General features: G+C 39.7%; 1 protein-coding gene across 3 annotated transcripts in view; it reads right to left on the bottom strand.

Annotated features, from left to right (window-relative positions):
- BZW2 (basic leucine zipper and W2 domains 2) overlaps nucleotides 1–18,248 on the bottom strand; it is a 57,191-nt gene that overhangs the window by 33,920 nt on the left and 5,023 nt on the right. For 2 of the 3 annotated variants that reach the window (XM_065051217.1, XM_065051216.1), the window contains exon 2: nucleotides 2,752–2,816. The exons of the other annotated variant lie outside the window; for it this stretch is intronic. In XM_065051217.1, the coding sequence (XP_064907289.1) occupies nucleotides 2,752–2,809 (58 nt within the window). In that variant the 5' untranslated portion in view covers nucleotides 2,810–2,816. The remainder of the gene's footprint in view (nucleotides 1–2,751; nucleotides 2,817–18,248) is intronic. 3 annotated transcript variants of the gene reach the window in all.

Below are 18,248 nucleotides of genomic sequence, written 5' to 3'. Positions count from 1 at the left end.
CAGCAAAACGTAGTATTCAACAGGTACAGAGACTACACTAAGAATGAACAAAACCATTTTCTTTGCCCAGATTGCTAAAAGCTCGACACAGAACTGTGAGATGTCTCCTTCCCTTGGAAGGTGATTCCCTTTACAACATCATTTTTCTTCCTTCAAATCTTTTAAAAGCCATTTTAATGCCTGATGCTATATATGCTGGAGGCAAGGTTTGTACCTTTTATTAGGTCAATTAATGAAGCTGGAAAGAGTAGGAATTACAAGCTTCTCCTTCATAGTTCTCTCCAAAAAATATTTTAGACACTAAGTACACTGTCAAACTTTCAATAATAATAAAAAATTCTATTTCCTTTTTTTGCTCTCTGAAAGCTCAAAAATTGTTCAAATTCAGAGATTAGTTGCAGCTAGCTGACCAATGACAGAGTTCATATAGAGAATTATTTTTCTTAGACTCCCCACAGATCTGCAAATTTCAGATCCTGCTCTCTACCTGGTACACACAACAAAACAGTCTGCGAGGACTGAAATGTCATGGCCAGACCACGGCCACTGCCCTCCCTTCCACCTGCGTGACGCTTCGTGACTCCCCGAAGTACAAAAACCAGCAGTATCTTCTAGTTTAAGTCTGTGACACTGCTACGATACAAAAAGAAAATACATATACACACAGAAGGGAATGAACATTCTAGGAAGCCATTTCTCTTCCTCAAGCCCTCTGCCTCTAGAAAGATAACAGGTATCTACAATATTTCTAAGCAGGATCCTCAAACGTTAAGGCAACCAGAATTCTGCAATTTTTGAAGAAGAGGTTTTATGCTTTAAGCACATAAAGAAATGCCTTCATGTTAAAATTTCTATACTAAAGCCATTTAATATCCCAAACCTCATTAAAGTAATCTCTCTCAAAAAAAAAGAAAACAACACCCTACTGAGTCTTTTCCTTTTTCCATGTAGTCAAAGAGCATCTAGTGTCACTTCCCATCACTGTGACAGAAATTCAGAGACAGGCACAGAATTACAAATACAAGCTCTTTATTTATTCTAACTATTACTTTTATTAAATAGGGAGCCAAAGACCAAATCAGTATTAGGACCCATTATGCCAAATACATTGCAATACACGGTCTGAAAAGGAAATCTTTATGAGAGAATATTTTCTAGGACAATTTTAGCAAAAAGTATGTACCATAACCAATCAACATAGATTGAATCACACATTGGATCAATCCAGCAGGATGTATATCCGATTGCTTTTACTGGTTGATCTGACAGAGGTTTCTCTTTAGGGATCGTTAATTCTACTCCTCTAGTTCCATGTGTGCTGTCGCTAGTTAATGCAGCACACAGCTCCTACTGCACAACGTTCTGGACCATGCCAACACAAAGTTAATCCCACTAATTACTGGAGCATTGCGACAATTAATTACAAACAACATAGGTTAATTTTTTTAATTAGTTATACCTGCAAATGTTGTATGCGCATCATGGAAAGGACGTTTGCAATTCAAGAGACCACACCAGTCAAACAGAGGAAGCGATGTGCGCAAGGGAGGAAAGATGGAAGAAAGCCAGCACTGGTTTTTAATACGACTGAAAACAAACTATTTTGCAATTCTCATCCAAACTTCGTGACCATTCTAGATTTCAAGACATGCACTCAGCTCCTCAGACTCGTGACAGAATTCATAATTTTCTGGGAAAGGCTGTGAAGTCTTTTTGTTTCATCCACACTGAGAAAATGCTCAAATTTCTTTTACAACAAGTTATGACCAGGTGTTAGATTTTCATCAGAAAGTCAAGACAGAAAAAGTTTGTTACATGACAGACAGAAACCCCATCTATTTGTGCTCTAATAATCTGCAGTTAAAACAGCAAAATATCTAAGTGTTCTTTCCACAAACCAATCATTTATTAAAAATATTTTTTGCTCTCTAAACCATGACAAATGCACTCTGTGTACAGTATGAACAAGCATCTGAGAATGATACTCACTGTACAGAATATGTGGATGATTGATATAATTAGCACTACTTTGCTTTCTTTAAAAATTGACACAATATTGTACATAGGGTGTTGTCCATGTTTACAGAAAAATAAATATCGCAATTAATAAAATTGGACTTATGCAATGGTAATTGTTTTATTTTAACAACAAAGAAAAAAACCTACACTAACAAAGCAGAAATTATATTTATGAAAAAGAAGCTTTCTGACCTCTATTGTTACAAAAAGCAGGGCCAGTGAGATGATCTCATGGAGACAGAAGGTGAGAGCATTCCTTTTTACATGTGAAAATTTCATTTATAGATATGGCATAGATTTGAGTCAAAGTAATAAAAACCAAAAATTTATAAAAAAGAAAGCCAGATAATTTTCTTTATGCAACCTTTAAATAAAAGTTCCTATTTTGCTTTTTTTTAGTTGAAAGGAACATTTTACAAAACACCCAAAACAAACATCTTACAAGTTTTCTTCGTCATGTATAGATATACTATAAACTCAGTTAGAATCTGATTTTTAACTGAGGTTTCTACAAGACTTCATAACTAATAAACTCAAATTTTATGAAAGTCCTAAGATACCTAGAAAAAATAACAAAATTCATAGCATAGTTAAAATTATCATCTGTACTCTTAACATGGCTGAAGAGGAGATAAACCCTAATCCTATTGAACTTTCAGTTATTCCACCTGCCCTGTTGCTAGTACTTTTAACAAAGAGGAAAATAAAGTAAAAAAATGTAACATAACCTACCCCTCTTCCTAGTTTTGAACCGCTGGCCTGTTAGCACCGGCTTCTGATTCTTATTCATAAAATTTCTGGAGAGGAAAAGAAAAATAAAAAGAGAAAAGTATATTTTTACTATGGCATTTACAGACAACAGTTTACCTTAAAGGCAAAACAAACATTCAGTAGTAGTAAAATCCCAACACATGAAAATTCTTGATGTATACTCAAAGAATAAATCACATTCTCTTACAAGACGAAGAGCACTATGATCCCAAGAATAATCCCAATAATAGAGATGTGCTTCTCTCAAAACCTGGCTCTTAGCATCCCCGTACAAAATCCTGAAGGCTTAAACTGGGGCAAGAAAGCGAAGGCGCTTCTGTCCTTTCTGCTGGGCAGGGGTACAGCAGAGATGCAGCAGCATCTCATGGGGACGCTCAGGGGCACAGAAGCCCCCAGGACACAGGACTGGAACCATCCTGGTGGGGCTGGGCACAGCACGGGTCTCACCATCACCAGACAGACCCTCAGGGCTACAGGCCATCCTGCTGAAGACATTACTAGGGTCTAACCACAATGTTTTCACCATCAAATCCCAATCAAATGTTTCTTCCAAGCATTACTTTATCACAGTAACTTCTAGTTCTTAAAAACATGTACGTGTTGTAAAAATAAGAAATGATAACCATATCTCCCCACATCAATTTTGTGTATAAATACACAGTTGAGGACATACACAGCACATCATGTAACAAAAACAGTAAAAAATGCTGGTCTTATATTACTTCAGAACTTAACAGTGAATCTCAACATGCAACATTAAAAAATTTGGGAAGTTATCACATATTAATGCCATTTTATCTAAACAAAACAAAACTATTTTTCAGCTTTGTATATAATCAGTTTAATCACACGAGACGCAGCTTGTGCAATGAGCAGCTAAGCAAACAGCTGAATGCAAACAGCAGCGAATACAAGAAGCTTTGCAGCACGTGGGAATCATCACGGGTCATTCCCTGTCCTGCCAACAGCAAGTGCCAGTGCTGGGACTTGCAGGCCACCTATTTCACAACCTGAAGGTCTTTAGGTCACTGTTACATACAATTTGCTCATCCAGAATAAAGTCTTACCATGCAAGAAGCTTTGTCCTTTGGGCACGTTCTTCTAATAACTTTAGTTTTGCAAAAATGTGTATTATTTGTATTTTTTCACTGCGGACTCGGAAGGTCTAGTTTAAAAGTACACACATTTACCAACACTTCTTCCTAGCATAAGGGAAACTCAAGCTCTTTGGCTAGAAAGATGGCGACCACACATTACTATCCAAGTTAATGCTCTCTCTGGCCCTGCAAGTTCATTTAACAACTCTGTTAACAATGCTCTAGCTACCCAGTATGTTCCCATCCAGCAGAATACCTCTTCTAGCTGCAGCATCACTATCCGGCCACTTTTGCAGCATTTCAAATGTTTAACTTGGCAAACAACTGCTTTCTAGTCAAGGTCTACTATTTATCTGCAATCAGAAACTGCCCACATGCACTAGAAATAGCCACTAAAGTTCAAGAGTCAAGACCGGTTTTGCTTCCTGCAAGTCATCAAAAATAGAAAGATGCAACAAGCAGTTAAACTGAGATTTAAAGCTATGGTTTTAACAGACCAAGAAGCATTTAAAAAAACCCACAACGCTAAATAGCCTTCTGGAAAAATGGTTTGTCCATCTGCAAAGAGAGTTAAAAACGGCAAGCCAAGCGCTGTAGGATCCAAGCCTCCCATCCGAGCAGAGCTCAAAAGCCTCTTACCCCACTGAGCTGTCTCAGTGGCAGAGGAACAGGAGGTGCTTTTAAAATTAATTAGGCAGATAATTTAGCAGTCAACATGGATAAGTAACAGCCCACCCTCTAGCCAGTGACCAGCTAGATTTGACATATTTATCTGGTTTGTCTTTCTGGCCTTCGGTTATTTGTGAGAGACTGATCTATAAAATATAACATTTGCCGAGGTTTTTCTGATTGTATTTACACCTGATGCTGATACCTTACTCCTTGCTCTGGGTTTAAAAAAATGTTAATTTCAATAGATTGCAGAAGGAGGCCCTAAGGTTCAAAAACAAAGTGTCAAGCAAGCCACACAGCAGGTAAGAATTAACCCTCTTGTCACAGCTCCTTCAGAGCACAAACACGCCATCGGGCTGGGTTCAACACTGCCCATCTCCTTCATGGGAGGAGGACAACAAAATGAATGACACCTGACACTCAACCCAGTCATACTGGTACAGTTTCATAGTTGCTATGAAATATATAAATGCATATGCTAGATTTCTAGTGCTAGAATTCTATTTTCCTTTGATACAGTGTCTTTTTAAACTGCGAGAAGAGTTGCACACACATGAAGCTTGACTATCAGATTTTACAACTGTTCCCTGTGAATATGCCCTCTAAAACAGCTGGGAACAAGATTAAAAGAAAAAAAAGCAAGCAGTTACAGTAAAACTCATCACTACTGGCAGATTTAATGCCTACACAGGTTCAGGAAAACAGAAGAGACTTTTGAATAGTTAATTACTGGGAACACAGGATCTGCCGCCTTCTATATTTAACTTTAAATGCACCGTGCTCTAATCTGCTGGAGAGAGAGTCGGGCTTTATGAGGCGCTCCCTCAAGCACTGGCCCAGGGAGAGCATCGGCACTTTCATCACGAAACCGCAGCGTGAGCCTGCGCAAAACCAACCCAGTGATCTGTACAACAGCCCAGGATGCACCCATCCTGCAAATGACACCGGGTACTGTAAATCAGATTTTGAAGTGCTGTTGCCACCACAACAGGTGTCTGTAGTTTAAAATCTACAAAAGTGAATGCAATGAAAAAAGCTTTGTTTGTTTGTTTGTTTTTAAACCAAGAATATACCAACAACAGCACAGAAATGATGGCTGAAAATTGTAAATTTAAGGTGGCAGCATATAAACTTGCACAGTACACTTGATTGTATTGCTGTGCAGCCCGCCTCTCAGGTGTCACGTAGCCAGAAAGCCTTGAAATCATAAAAGACCTTGAACTATTACATATATTCTCCATTTTGGAAGGTACAGGATCTGGGTGGGTCAAAGCCAAAGGCAAATTTTGAAATGCTGGCTAGAGAAGTAATACTGGCATCAGAGAGGTAAACATCCTAAGGATGGGTAAGAATGAAATAGCCTCAAAAAGAAAAGCTAAACCACCAGTCAAACTTATATCTTGCAGCCCAACATCCTACACGATTTGTAGGAACAGCCAACAGGAAAGAAAGCAAGAGGTATGGAAATGATAGCTCCTCAGCACACTCCATTCGCAGATTCCACCATTCTACAGAAGATGGGAGAGGCTCAGCAATAGACTCTTCACTCTTGAGTCTCCTTCGGGATCCAGAAAACCTCTTGTAAACAACTCATGTGTTCAAATATCCATACCTGAATACCTTTTATTTTATAAGCAGGGTGACCCAAGCGGGAGATGTCAGACAGCGGTACAGAACCAGGCAACACACTCCAGAACAGGCTCATTTTCCACACAAACCTGAAAATGTCTAAGCCTGACGGTAACAAACTTATATCTACAAAATTCATCAGAAAAATAAAAAAACGCATGACAGAACAGTTTCCCAAATTTCACTCCCACTCTTGTCAACGGGCTTCTACAAAACAGATTCATACTTAAAAAATATGAAGTTGTTGATTTGGTACACTCTCCTGAAACTGCTTGAAGTCCACAAGTTCAGATTTCTCTACAGTTGCTTCTCATTTACGTGCTAAAAACCCTAAACAGCTAAAATAAAACTAGGGGTCTTCTACAGTTGTAGATTAGATCTAGACATGTATGATATAGCAGTTTCTATAATTGACCAATATTTCTCACACGACTAACTCAAATGGTAAAATTAATTTACAAAACCAGTAACAGATGAAGTAACAGTTACCTCAAAGCTTTGCCGAGCTTGAGCTTGCTTAACAAGTCAGAAAAACGTCGTCTTTTATCTATACCACAGGGAAGTTCTTAAAATGATCAACTCCTAAATTATTGAAAGCCTTGGTAAGGCTGAAGTTTCTAGCAAGCTAAAATACTGGAAACATTTGTTCTTGGAAATGTATTGCTCAAATTGAAACAAAACAACACAACAAAAAAACCACTGAAACCTTTATCCAAACCAATACGATTTTTCTAAGCATCATTTTACACTCCTTTTAACTGAAGTCTCAGAATCATCTAAGATTCTTCAAACATTAACACATTCACGAATTCAAGAACAGTTGCTTCACAGCAGTGAAACCTCACTGCCCTAGTTATGGAGAGAGGGAAATCAATGCCAGACAATATTAAAAAGAAAAAACACAAACAAAAAACTGTTCACTACAATTCTCTACCAAGATTTTAATGGCTCTCTGTCCACAGGGCACTGTAAGAATGGGCAGGCGGAGACCCTGTGTGCAGCCCACCAGTGGGCTCCAGCATCACTGCTCCACGGGATGCTGCTGCTGCTGCTGCTGCTGCAGGGACTCGCCGATGGCATTTGATTGCAAGGTGCTGGAGAGAGCTGCCAGAGCACCACCAACACAGCACCACCAGCTTTCACAGGAACAGATGCTTGGCAGGATTTATTTCCATCTCTTTCCCTTGCTCAGACATCATGCAAGACAGGAACACTCATCACAAAGTCAAATACAATAAAGCATGATGGGGAGACTTTCTTTGAAGGAAAAATCCCAACCCACATATAAGATCAATCTTTTTTCCCTGAAGAAGTGGGATATCCAGGACATTAAAAGGCTTTATTGGGTCTTTTTCATTCAGCAACGTTACTAGGCATTTTCATCCTCTCGCTGTTACAGTTCCAGGCTTCGGATGCAAACCTAAAGAGGGTTTTCCTCTTCTTTCAGCAACAAGCCAAGGAGTCATGTTAAAAGCATATTACCGCATTTGAACAGCATGGAGGAAGAGCTGCCCTTGAGCTTCTGCTGGAGAGGAAACATGTCAGCACACAGCCAGCAGCACTCTGCTCCCCGGGAAGTCAGCAGGCAGCTACACTGCGAGCTAACAAAACCTTTAGGTGGAAAACTCCAATATCATTACTGGTAGAGATGAACAGAGTGATGTAAGGGGACGACAGGCTGGAGCAGACGCAATGCAGCCACCAGTTCTCACCCAATTCTCACCAGGCTTCCTGCTTATCACCCGGACACTGGTCCCCCATGGGGACTCTGGCAGCTCCCGTGTTTGCACAGGCGCTTCCCAAGGCCCGGCAACACACATCGGTCACGCAGCCCGCACAGCTCCTGCAGCGGTCACCACAACAGCTGTGAAGCATTTTCTGCTTTAACACAGTTTTAGTACCCTCGTAAAGCTACGTAATCCACCCCAGCTGCTGACATTTCCCAGGTCCAGTCAGTGTGAAGGAAAAGAACTGTGTTTTACACACCCGAGGCAGTACGTTGGCTAGCCCACAACGTGAAGAGCGGTAGCAACACTCCTTACGTTCTGCTAAAGCTCACTTTGATACTGCTGAAAAATAAGGTGATAAAAAGCTCTGTTTGCTGCTTCGCAGGGTCCCAAGTGCTGAGGACGAGACCAGAGCAGCACTAAGAAGCCGCCTCTCTCCTCTGTACATCTGGGGAGCCAGCCAAACCAAGCCCTTACACTTAGTGAGACTCACCGGGTTTTTTTTATGCAGGTTGACTTGTGCTATTTCATCACCATTTTCCAACTCTTACCCACTGTTCCTAAAACACAGGGGTTTTTTTAAGAAGTGACTAATAATCCGGAGGTCTGTAACTTCAGACGTGGTACAAATCAGCAGGAAGGGCAGCACTGGCAGCCGGAAGGTTTATCTTGCCATTTTGCCCACAGAGGCCACCAGCAGAGTTAAATGTTTATGAAACCTTTACCCCAAAGGTTTCACTCATTACAAACAGTAAAGCCAGAGCCAAGCTCTTACCACATTAAAATCACCTCACTGATTTTATTGCACAAACAACCTCAATGGCAACACTCACGGACTAAGCAGCCACATAATGATGCGCAGGGTAAATACAACCAAGCTTTTAGTATTTCCATGAAAAAAAGGATACTGCTAATCCACATGTTTATTACTGAAAAATACATCTTCTGTTAGGAGTTAATTTTGCTTATGACATTACAGCACACGAAGCAACTAGATATCGACCTTTGATTTCGTACTTGGAAGCATGCCCTAGTACCCGTGGCTATCATGTGTAGTATCTCAAGATAGTGTTGGAGCAGGTTTTCAGCACACACCAAATGCCCTGTCTTTCCCAAAAGAGCCTTCCAGAAGGTCTTAAGGCACCTAATGTTTATTTATTTATTTTTAAAATCACAGGACAGTGCTTTTCCACAGTAAAAAGTAAGTGTCCACTCTAATAAAAGTAATTGTCCTTTATTAGCATGCCTTGTGGGAGAAAGAAAACAAAAAAGATTAATCAAGTGGAATTGGTTTAATTCTGCAGCAAGTACAAACAAATACCAAAAGGGAAAGAAACTTGCCACACATTAAAAAACTGTGCTCACGCAAGATTCTCCATCCAAGAATTGTGTAACCTGTGAGTAGTTATACAGCTAAGAAATAAGTAAAACCAAGTAAAAATGAGAAGACAAACACACTGAAATTTGTACCATAAATCTTGTCACCTAACTGCTAAACTGAGATGCACGGGAAGATGTTTCTTGAAAAAAACTCAAAAAAAACACAAACAAACAAACCAACAAACCCCAACACTGCCACCAATTAAAGTACAACACACACTGCATCACAGATCTAGCCCACTACATGTGTTTCAGGACAGCAGATATTTCTTAGGTGCCTCACCAAGAATTGCTACAGAAGTGCCTCAGCTGAATAACAAAGTAAAAACAAGACAGAAATCTCCCATGACCAAAGCACTCCAAATACACTTCACAAGGTCAAGAGATCTGTAAATTGAACAACCAAGGCAATGAATTTCTGTGTCTTGCAATCAGCAACCATATGAAATAGGCAATGAGTCAAGTCACAGTCAGTGGGGGAAAAAATCTTAATTATTGACAGATAAAAATACAAGTCAAGAAAATGAAATCATACCTGGGGTTGACACACACAAAATCTTATCTTTCAGTAACAAGGTTTCTTTCCACAACTAAGAGGAGAAATGAGGTATAGTTCTTCAAGGGCAGGGTGTTAGGAGGAGCTTTTCTCAGACTGCTGAGAGCTCTCTTAGGCTGCTGTGCTCCTCACTGAAGTACCTGAGATAATGGAGATGGTGTATTGCTACAGATAGTTCATACACAATTAACATTCATTTTAAGGTGATGGCTAGCCATCTAATTCCAAGCTTGCATGCCCTGCCAGCAGGAAAACCTCTTAGAAAAAGAAAGGGATAAAAAGGATCGGCAGAGATCAAGGTCAGGTTAACTTGAAAAACAAGCAGAAGACGTTACTCTTCCAGTGCTAACAAGGTTGTTTTTTTTTCCTTATGCAATATACCACTTTCAATGGACTGTGCAGATGTTAGAACAGGATTCTTGAATCCAGAGGGACATTGGATGTGCTGTTTATCCTGAAAAAATATAACTATCTCAGCAATTACTGTAAGAGATGGCGTTCCTAGAGGAAAAACAGTGCAGCTGAAATTCTGCAAAAACATTATTATAAAGGCACTGCTGCAGTTTAGCTAAATTCTTGACTAATGTTTGGCAGAGAGAGTAGTACCAGACACCATTCACAGTGCACTAGCAAGAAATCATTAATGGAGGCACTTTACAGGGGTCCCCTGAGACAGGTCTCCAATAAACCACAACAAAAAAAGCAAGTATTTGGAAGAAAGCATGTTAAAAAAAGTTCCAGGCAATGAAGTCTGTGAGACACAAGACAATAGAAGAACAGCTCAGTAATGACAGCCAGTGGCAAGAAGACCAGCTTTCTCATGCAGGGTACCACTCCTCTACTCAAATCCAGCCTGCTTCTCTTTTTTTAATGTATCAGCCCACTGAAAGTTATATTTTTACATTATCGACCCTAGTTGATATTAAATATCAAAACAGCAAAATCAGAGGTGTGTTGCTTCCATTTGTCTTGCTGCCTCAAAGTTCTGAGCAGCAAAAGTAGAGGAGACCACTGTTGTCTCCAGGATACAGCACTGCAGCCTTTGAAAACCCATAAGTTGTCTTCAAAATTACACGGGCTAAGCTTAAAAATGAAAAAACCCCAAAACCCTAAATATGCATTCTCCAGAAAGTAATGCCTCCCAGTTGCTAACAGTTTATTATTACACGAACTGAATACAGTAATCAGAGGAGGGATGTATTAATAGCCAGCACCTCTTACACACTTGCAAGCAGTGAAGGCCGTGGCTTTAATAAAATGACAACTGCTGTAAACAGACAAGCAAGTTTTAACTCAGAATTCCTTAATTATTTCTTCAAAGCACATACAAGAGAAAGGAGTTCACTGAGTTAACACATGGCTTTTTACCCACAGGATAGTTAATCAGCTTCTAGATACTTGGATTTTGATATTTCTGGCTAAAAAGAGATGGCACAAAGAGCCAGCAGTGGAAACGCACAACGCTTTGCACCATGTCAAGTATTCTAAACACACCAGCTAATGCTGATTATGCTGTTAGCAGCATTCACTTGGCCAGAAAAAGAGTCCATAAATGACCTGCATGGAAGCCTGAAAGCTCTTAGATGGATTCATGGAACAAGTCTATCAAGGGCTATTAAACACAGGGATGACACAATCTTCTGAGCTGAAAATTGCTGTAAGTATAACAAGAGCATGAAAGAAACAAATGTAGCATTCCCATCTACCTACCTATATTTTTATAACATCCTTCCCCGCACACACTGTTTTACACCTACCCAACTCTACACTACAGGCCACTTCGAGAGACCAGGCTCTGGACCAAAGGCCAATTTCTCCCAGTAAGTCAAGCTTTGGTCTGAGATCAGGTAACTTAGAGGCATCATGTATCCCACACAGCTCCTTCTCACTCTGTGCTTCGAGAAAGGCTCTCTTAAGTCCATAAACACATCAGGCAAGCTTTACTCACCCACAAGAACACTCTCCACTGTGGAGTATATGACAACAGCACTGAGAGCTGGGTGGGAATTCAGGACAGGCAGGTGAGGAGGAAAAGTAAACAAAAATCCCAAGAGGGCTGACCCAGGTCAGCCTATTGTCAGCCTTTAGATTGCTTCTTTTTGAGATGACAGCAGACATTCAAACCAGTTGTTTTCAGTGTGTATACATATATATATATATATATACATATATATATATACACACACACACACATTTAAATACACAGTTGACCAGAATGTCAGAATTAAGAAACATTGCCATGAAAGGAAGTCAAATAAAGTAACAATATAAATCACCCGAGCTAGAAGAAAACACAGTAATTAGCCTGTTGCCTCACGAATTTTTATTAATTTTCCAGTATTAGTGTCATGTGCTAACAGCATAATCACATTACAAAAAGCTAGTAGGAGTTATTGAGTGAGAGACATCTGCCTCACCCAGATGTAGCCCAGAGCAGATATATAATATCTGCTGGAGAGGCAGAAAATCCCACCTGTGTTCAGTACCTTTTACACTGCAGCAGTTCCTGAAGCACTTCATGCCCACACACTGGGAATGGACGTATGGACAGCTGTCAGTCAGCTCAGCGCAAAAAACCAACAGTTTAATGGATGCTATTAGTTGTAAGGACCACTGCCTATTTCACTGTTGATCATTTTAGGAGGCAATTAGCAAAGCCAAAACCCATATCCACTTCTCCTGACCAAACAGCCAACTGTCAGAACCCAAAAATGGGGAACGTTTGACTAACTTTAGACATGAATTGACGGCAGACACCTAAGTCTGCCCCTGCAATTTTTGGCTCTTTTCACAATCAATGCAGAAAAGTAAACATTTCCAGAAAATAGCTTATCTAAAATATTCTGCTTGCCCATCTCCGGGCAGGATCTTAAGGGAGTCTCTTGTGAACCGTTTCACTGCTTCAGGCACTTTTTAGATATTTGAACCAGAGCAAAACTTCCTCCAACAGTTTCTACAACACTACAACAGAAATTCACACCTGGAGATTGGCAATCTGTGTGAGAGTCTATAGTGGCAATCTGTGTGAGAGTCTATAGCTCAGTGACACCTAAAAAGAGTTTAATCACACAGCCAAAATTAACAACAGAAGGATTACTAGTGGTATATTGTTCAGTTCTATAGTTAATTCAGTAGACCTGCTTGCTTATCTTTCTGAGATGTTTCACAGAGTTTCCATTGTTGGGCAAGAAGTTTCAAAATCCAGCATACCACAAATATGCTGAGAGAACAGGCTCAGCGTTAGACCATAACCACCCACCCGTGCCCAACCCAGTTTCTGAAGCCAAGCGTTACTGCTGGAGTTACAGATTTCTAACCAGAAGAGGTTTAAGATCTTTTTTAATGGGCATAAAACCTCACTATGCCAGCCAGTCTGGCTTCCTTCGGCAGAAAGAGCACACAGCCGCTTTCTGTGGCTGTTTGGGCTGGATCAATGTCAGCTCCACACAATGATATTTGACACTGTTAATAGGGAAACCTATTTTCCTGTTCACAGCGTTATTGTTCATGCACTGGAAAGACCGATGTCAGCAACCTACTTTTGCGGATAACCTAATAAAGGGTCCAGGGGATGTATGTCTGTCTATAGGTGTATTCATACAAAAGTACATGTAAGAGAGTAAGAATGCCAATAAAAGCTATGTTAGATTTCTACAGCTCACCTCCAACAAGGATGCAAGAGGTGAATAAATGAAAAGGTTTATCAACAAGACAGCTAAAGATGTTTTTTTTCTGGACTGAAAAAACACCATGAAAAGCTTGGCTGGTTTCTCTGAGGACTTCAGAAAGATATGCTAGTTAACCTAGGGCTTTTGAACCTCAATCTAGAAAAGAATTCTACAAAATACATTAACTTCCAGTGAAAAAAGGGCAAATACCTTTCACTGATATACCTCCTGTCCTTTTGAAAGAAACAAGCCTTTCAAAAGCCAAAATACCATTAACAGCTACTGCATCTATTGCACAATTAGGAAAACAAAACAACAAAAAAATTTCTAGTTTTAAGAAGTGAACTGATGCTAAATCCCAAAATGTAAATCTGTTCTGTCACGGATACAGTCAAACTCTCAAAGTCAATGAACTGACTGTTAAAACCCATTCAGACCAATGCATTTGCATCCCACATAGAATGTTTGATACACTCTGTGGCACTGAAAAACTAGAAAACCTAGCATATGTTCTCTGCTAATGGAAGATAAAATGTAAAGGCAGAAGTGCCAGGCTAAATTTATTTTTTAAAAATCTAAAATGAAACAGCAGATGTTTAACCTGACTCTCAACCAGGGGCTTTGCAACAGGTGGTAATTTTCCTTTAATCTTGACAATGCTGCAAAAACAGAGTTGATATTTCAGTTTAAGAGTATGTTGATATGAACCTTTATTAACCAATTCTTGAGAACACTAATTTTGGTAGCTATTCAGTAATCTAAAAACCTAGTTATTAACAGGAACTGAGTAATTTATTACAAAGAATAAAAAAAAAAAAGTTAAAATGATATTACAAAGAACCAATGGGGAACATCTTGCTCTGCGCTAGGAAGACAGTGTGATTTTCCCCATCACCAACATCTTGCTCTCCCTCAGCTTCAAATGATTTTTTTGTGTTGTCTCTTCATATCGTAACACTGCTTTTGCACCACTGATACCTACCAGGTCAGACTGAAAAGGTCAACAACTGTTTAAACTGACAAGACAAAGGGAAACAGGAAAAGAATCGGGCCTTCCCGTACCAGGGAACAAAAGCAAATCAGGGAGAGCACAAAGCTACTAAACTAACCCCAGCATCAAACAGGTCACCTGTGAAATGCTCTGGCTTGACGCATTTGGCTTCAGAGACCTGTGGACCACTGCTTGCAGGTGACAGTTAAAGAATCCCACAACTTCATCACAGGAGAGACCAGATAGTCTGATGCCTCAATGATTTAGCAACATAGGTCACTAAACAACCAGTCCACTGTCACAACAAAGGATCTTGCAGGCACAACAGCAACACAAACTGACACACTGATGACAGGGCACACTGGGAAGAAGGCACTTTTCAGCATAGACCAATAGAGACTTTAACAGGAATAAACCAGTTTAAAATATAAAGCCCTTCCTTTGTCTCCTTTGCAAGAGCAGATTATGAGTATTTTTTCCTTCCTCTAATCCAAGGAAAAATCTTGTAATAGAGTTACACAAAAGAAAATAGCCCAACTCAAAACCCGGCAAAAGACCTAATCCAGGTGTTTGAGCAGAGGTGAAGCAGGTTCTTCCCTGTGCTGGGAAGTGACCCAAGACTGACACGCAGGATAATGGACTTCAAGGGCAGAGCCAAGGATTCAGGCAGCCCTGGGGACCTGCTGACTGGGGCCTCTTTTTTGCTGCAAAAACACCATCTTGGACAGAATATGGGATTCAACAGCACAACATGGGGCTTCAAAAGCACTGGCGGATGGTTTGGAGATCCTTAGGTCTCAGTCACAAGAAACTATGCATTAAGATAATATAGTCAAAGCAGACCTAAACAGAAGGGAGACTATCAGCCCAGGTATCAGGAGCAATCTCAGAGAAGTGCAGAGACATGGGACAAATCCAGCAACAAGACTCTAATCAAACTCATCAATACTGGCTCATACACAGAAGGCTGCAGATCAAGAAGAAACTTGCTATCTGTTCGTCTTTTGGAAGGGTTGACTTCTCATTGAGGGTTTATTATTGGGTATTATTATTGAGTAATATTATGAAACAAATAACATATACTTTGTTTTCCTAATTTTATATTACTTTAGGCATGAATGGTAGTGAAAATAAATGACTAGCCCTGTATCAGCTAATGCTCAGTAACACATTCCCAAGATTTCACCTCTTGTGCCTTATTGGAAGAAAAATGACTAATGTATAACTTGAATGCACTGAATGAATATTCCCTCTTTGAAAAAAAAAAAAAAAAATCTAGACAAGTAGGAGATTTTATCTAAGGAAACAACCTAAAATGAAAGGATCACTTGCACATTACAAACTGTCAAGCTGCTTAGACTTCTGCATGAAAACACATTTAAGGAAAACACATGAAACAGTGGTTATTACAATGTAGTACAACCCCAAAGGCATATTTAATTGTTCTTCCTGAAGTAGCTGAAGGAGCTGTAGATGGGTGTAACTCGTTGGGATTCAAGACATCACAGGAGGTGCTTCCTTCTTGTGTCCCTGACCGACCTCTCTGTCCCAGACTGTGTCTAGCATTTTCCTTGCCTGACCTGTCTGTCCTCAATTCTAGTTCCCACCAGAAGTAATTCATCCTTCTTACAGGCTGACTAAAAGCAATAATCCTTGTCCACTACTATGAGTCTGCAATAACTGCAAGCAATTTCTATACAAAACTTCTCCATCTGACCTAAGAATAACTCAGATTTTGCAGAGCAAATTGTTATACAGGACTCCAAAACATGGCTATGTATGAAGTACTCAATGGATTTAAAAATTCCTATTAAAAACTCTATGCAAATTCTATTGCAAAACCACATTTTTAATTTCAAAATCTCTTAGATGCATAGCAACAAACAGCTCTTTTAGATAAAGTCCCTATTATGGTAGGAATTACTACTGATTTACTTCCTGGAAGTATTTTCATGACTTCTGGGAATTTAAAAACCAAAATACATAACTTGACAAAAGATTATTTGTTTTATATGGCACATGTAAGGAAGGTTTTTTTTACTATATTAAAACATACTTAGTGTTAAAGGCGTATCTAAAGATGGAGTGGGAACGAGAATGAACAATAGGAAAAAAAACTCTTGTCATGTTAACAGCCATTACCCAGGTTTCATCTTCTGTACAGACTCATGACTGGCTCAGCTCTTAGCTATAATACTTTCTCTTTGCCTACGAAGTATGCACCAGGCATGTCCCAGTCTTCCAGCCTGACCTACACAAGCTGCCACTTGCACTGACCCAACCCAACTGCAAAACTGAGCCAAGATGGAAGGTTTACCAGAAATACGTTACAATTATACTATTTCCCCTTATGGTGCTTGCACTATGCAACCTCACTTTCCACAAGAACAAAGCTGTACAATCCTGAAACTCAAGCGTTTTGTTCTGCTCTCAGCTTTACAGCATGTGAGAACCTCGAGGAGCACCGTGCTGCTGTAAATAAGGCCATCACAGCATTGTACTCTCCCTTTGGTCAGTGGACTGTCTCGACTTTGCTTTTTGACTTTTGCAGTTTCTTACAAGGTCTACAGCTAGATTTAAGAAGTATGGTACGGCAAGTTGAAAAGGGTTTTCAGGTGTGGCAGAATATTATTGCACTCCACAGTCTTCTCTCTTGAGGGATAAGCAATAGATTTTTTTTTCCACTTGTTGATTTTCCTCTCACACACCAACATTACCTCTGAGTGATCCCTGCGTATTCTAGTTATCTTTGAACGGATAATTACTCTTTTAAATTAACAAGTAAGTACCGCTGCAGTTGAGAGGAGCACTCGTATTTAATCAACGACAGATCACATGGAAAAAGAAATCAAATCCACAGGACAGCCATGGCAGTGCACAAGTGAAATTTATTGCATGTGACGTATCAGAATGGAATTACTTTTCCTGCAGGTTCAGGCAGTGAGATATAGGTGATGGCCTATTGCCTTATGTGCAACACAGACACAAGAATTCTTTAATTTGAATAGGAGGAATAAGGACAGAAAACAAGCTACGTAAAAAATGATGTCTCTTAAACTGATCTGAACTTAATAGCACATATCCATTCAACACATAATCTTATTCCTCCATCCTAAACAATTCCCTTAGGCTCACAAACAGATACATATATCTGTAGATGACTGCATTATGTAAGCAGCATTTAAATAATCTTATCATGCACTGAAAAATTACTCATGGATTAGATCTAATTAGGTATGTTTAACCCAACTGCCTCCACCATTCTTCACCAGATAAAAGGTTTGTCACTAACTGCTGACACATATGCTCCCAGAGACTTAAATTTTTCCCAGCATCACACTCACGATTCCCAGCAGGTGGAGTGGGGTCTGTATGTGCTGTTAAGTTTCTCAACATCCTTCTACATGGAGATATATTTGCTTTACAGCTTTATGTAATTTTATTTACTTTACATCTCTTAAGTTTTTAATTTATTTTAGCAACACTCCTCTGAAAAGCCACTGCACATCAACTCTTGCAGAAGCCGTGCTAATGCATGCTTGGGTTATTGCCACCACTGGCAAAGCTTAAGCGGGGAAGAACTTAGTTTTGCAAAGGTGCTCAGCTGGGCCTCTGATACTTATCGCTCTGCAGTCACTAAACACATCTCAGTCCTTCACCAGCAAAGAGCTGCTTGTTCTATTAAAGTACCTCCCTTCATGGAATTCATCTGTGTGAAACCATTTTTTTAAAGCTTGG

This window comes from Columba livia, chromosome 2 (assembly GCF_036013475.1).
Source record: "Columba livia isolate bColLiv1 breed racing homer chromosome 2, bColLiv1.pat.W.v2, whole genome shotgun sequence".
NCBI classification, from domain to species: domain Eukaryota; kingdom Metazoa; phylum Chordata; class Aves; order Columbiformes; family Columbidae; genus Columba; species Columba livia.
This window is presented reverse-complemented; position numbering and strand designations above follow the sequence as displayed.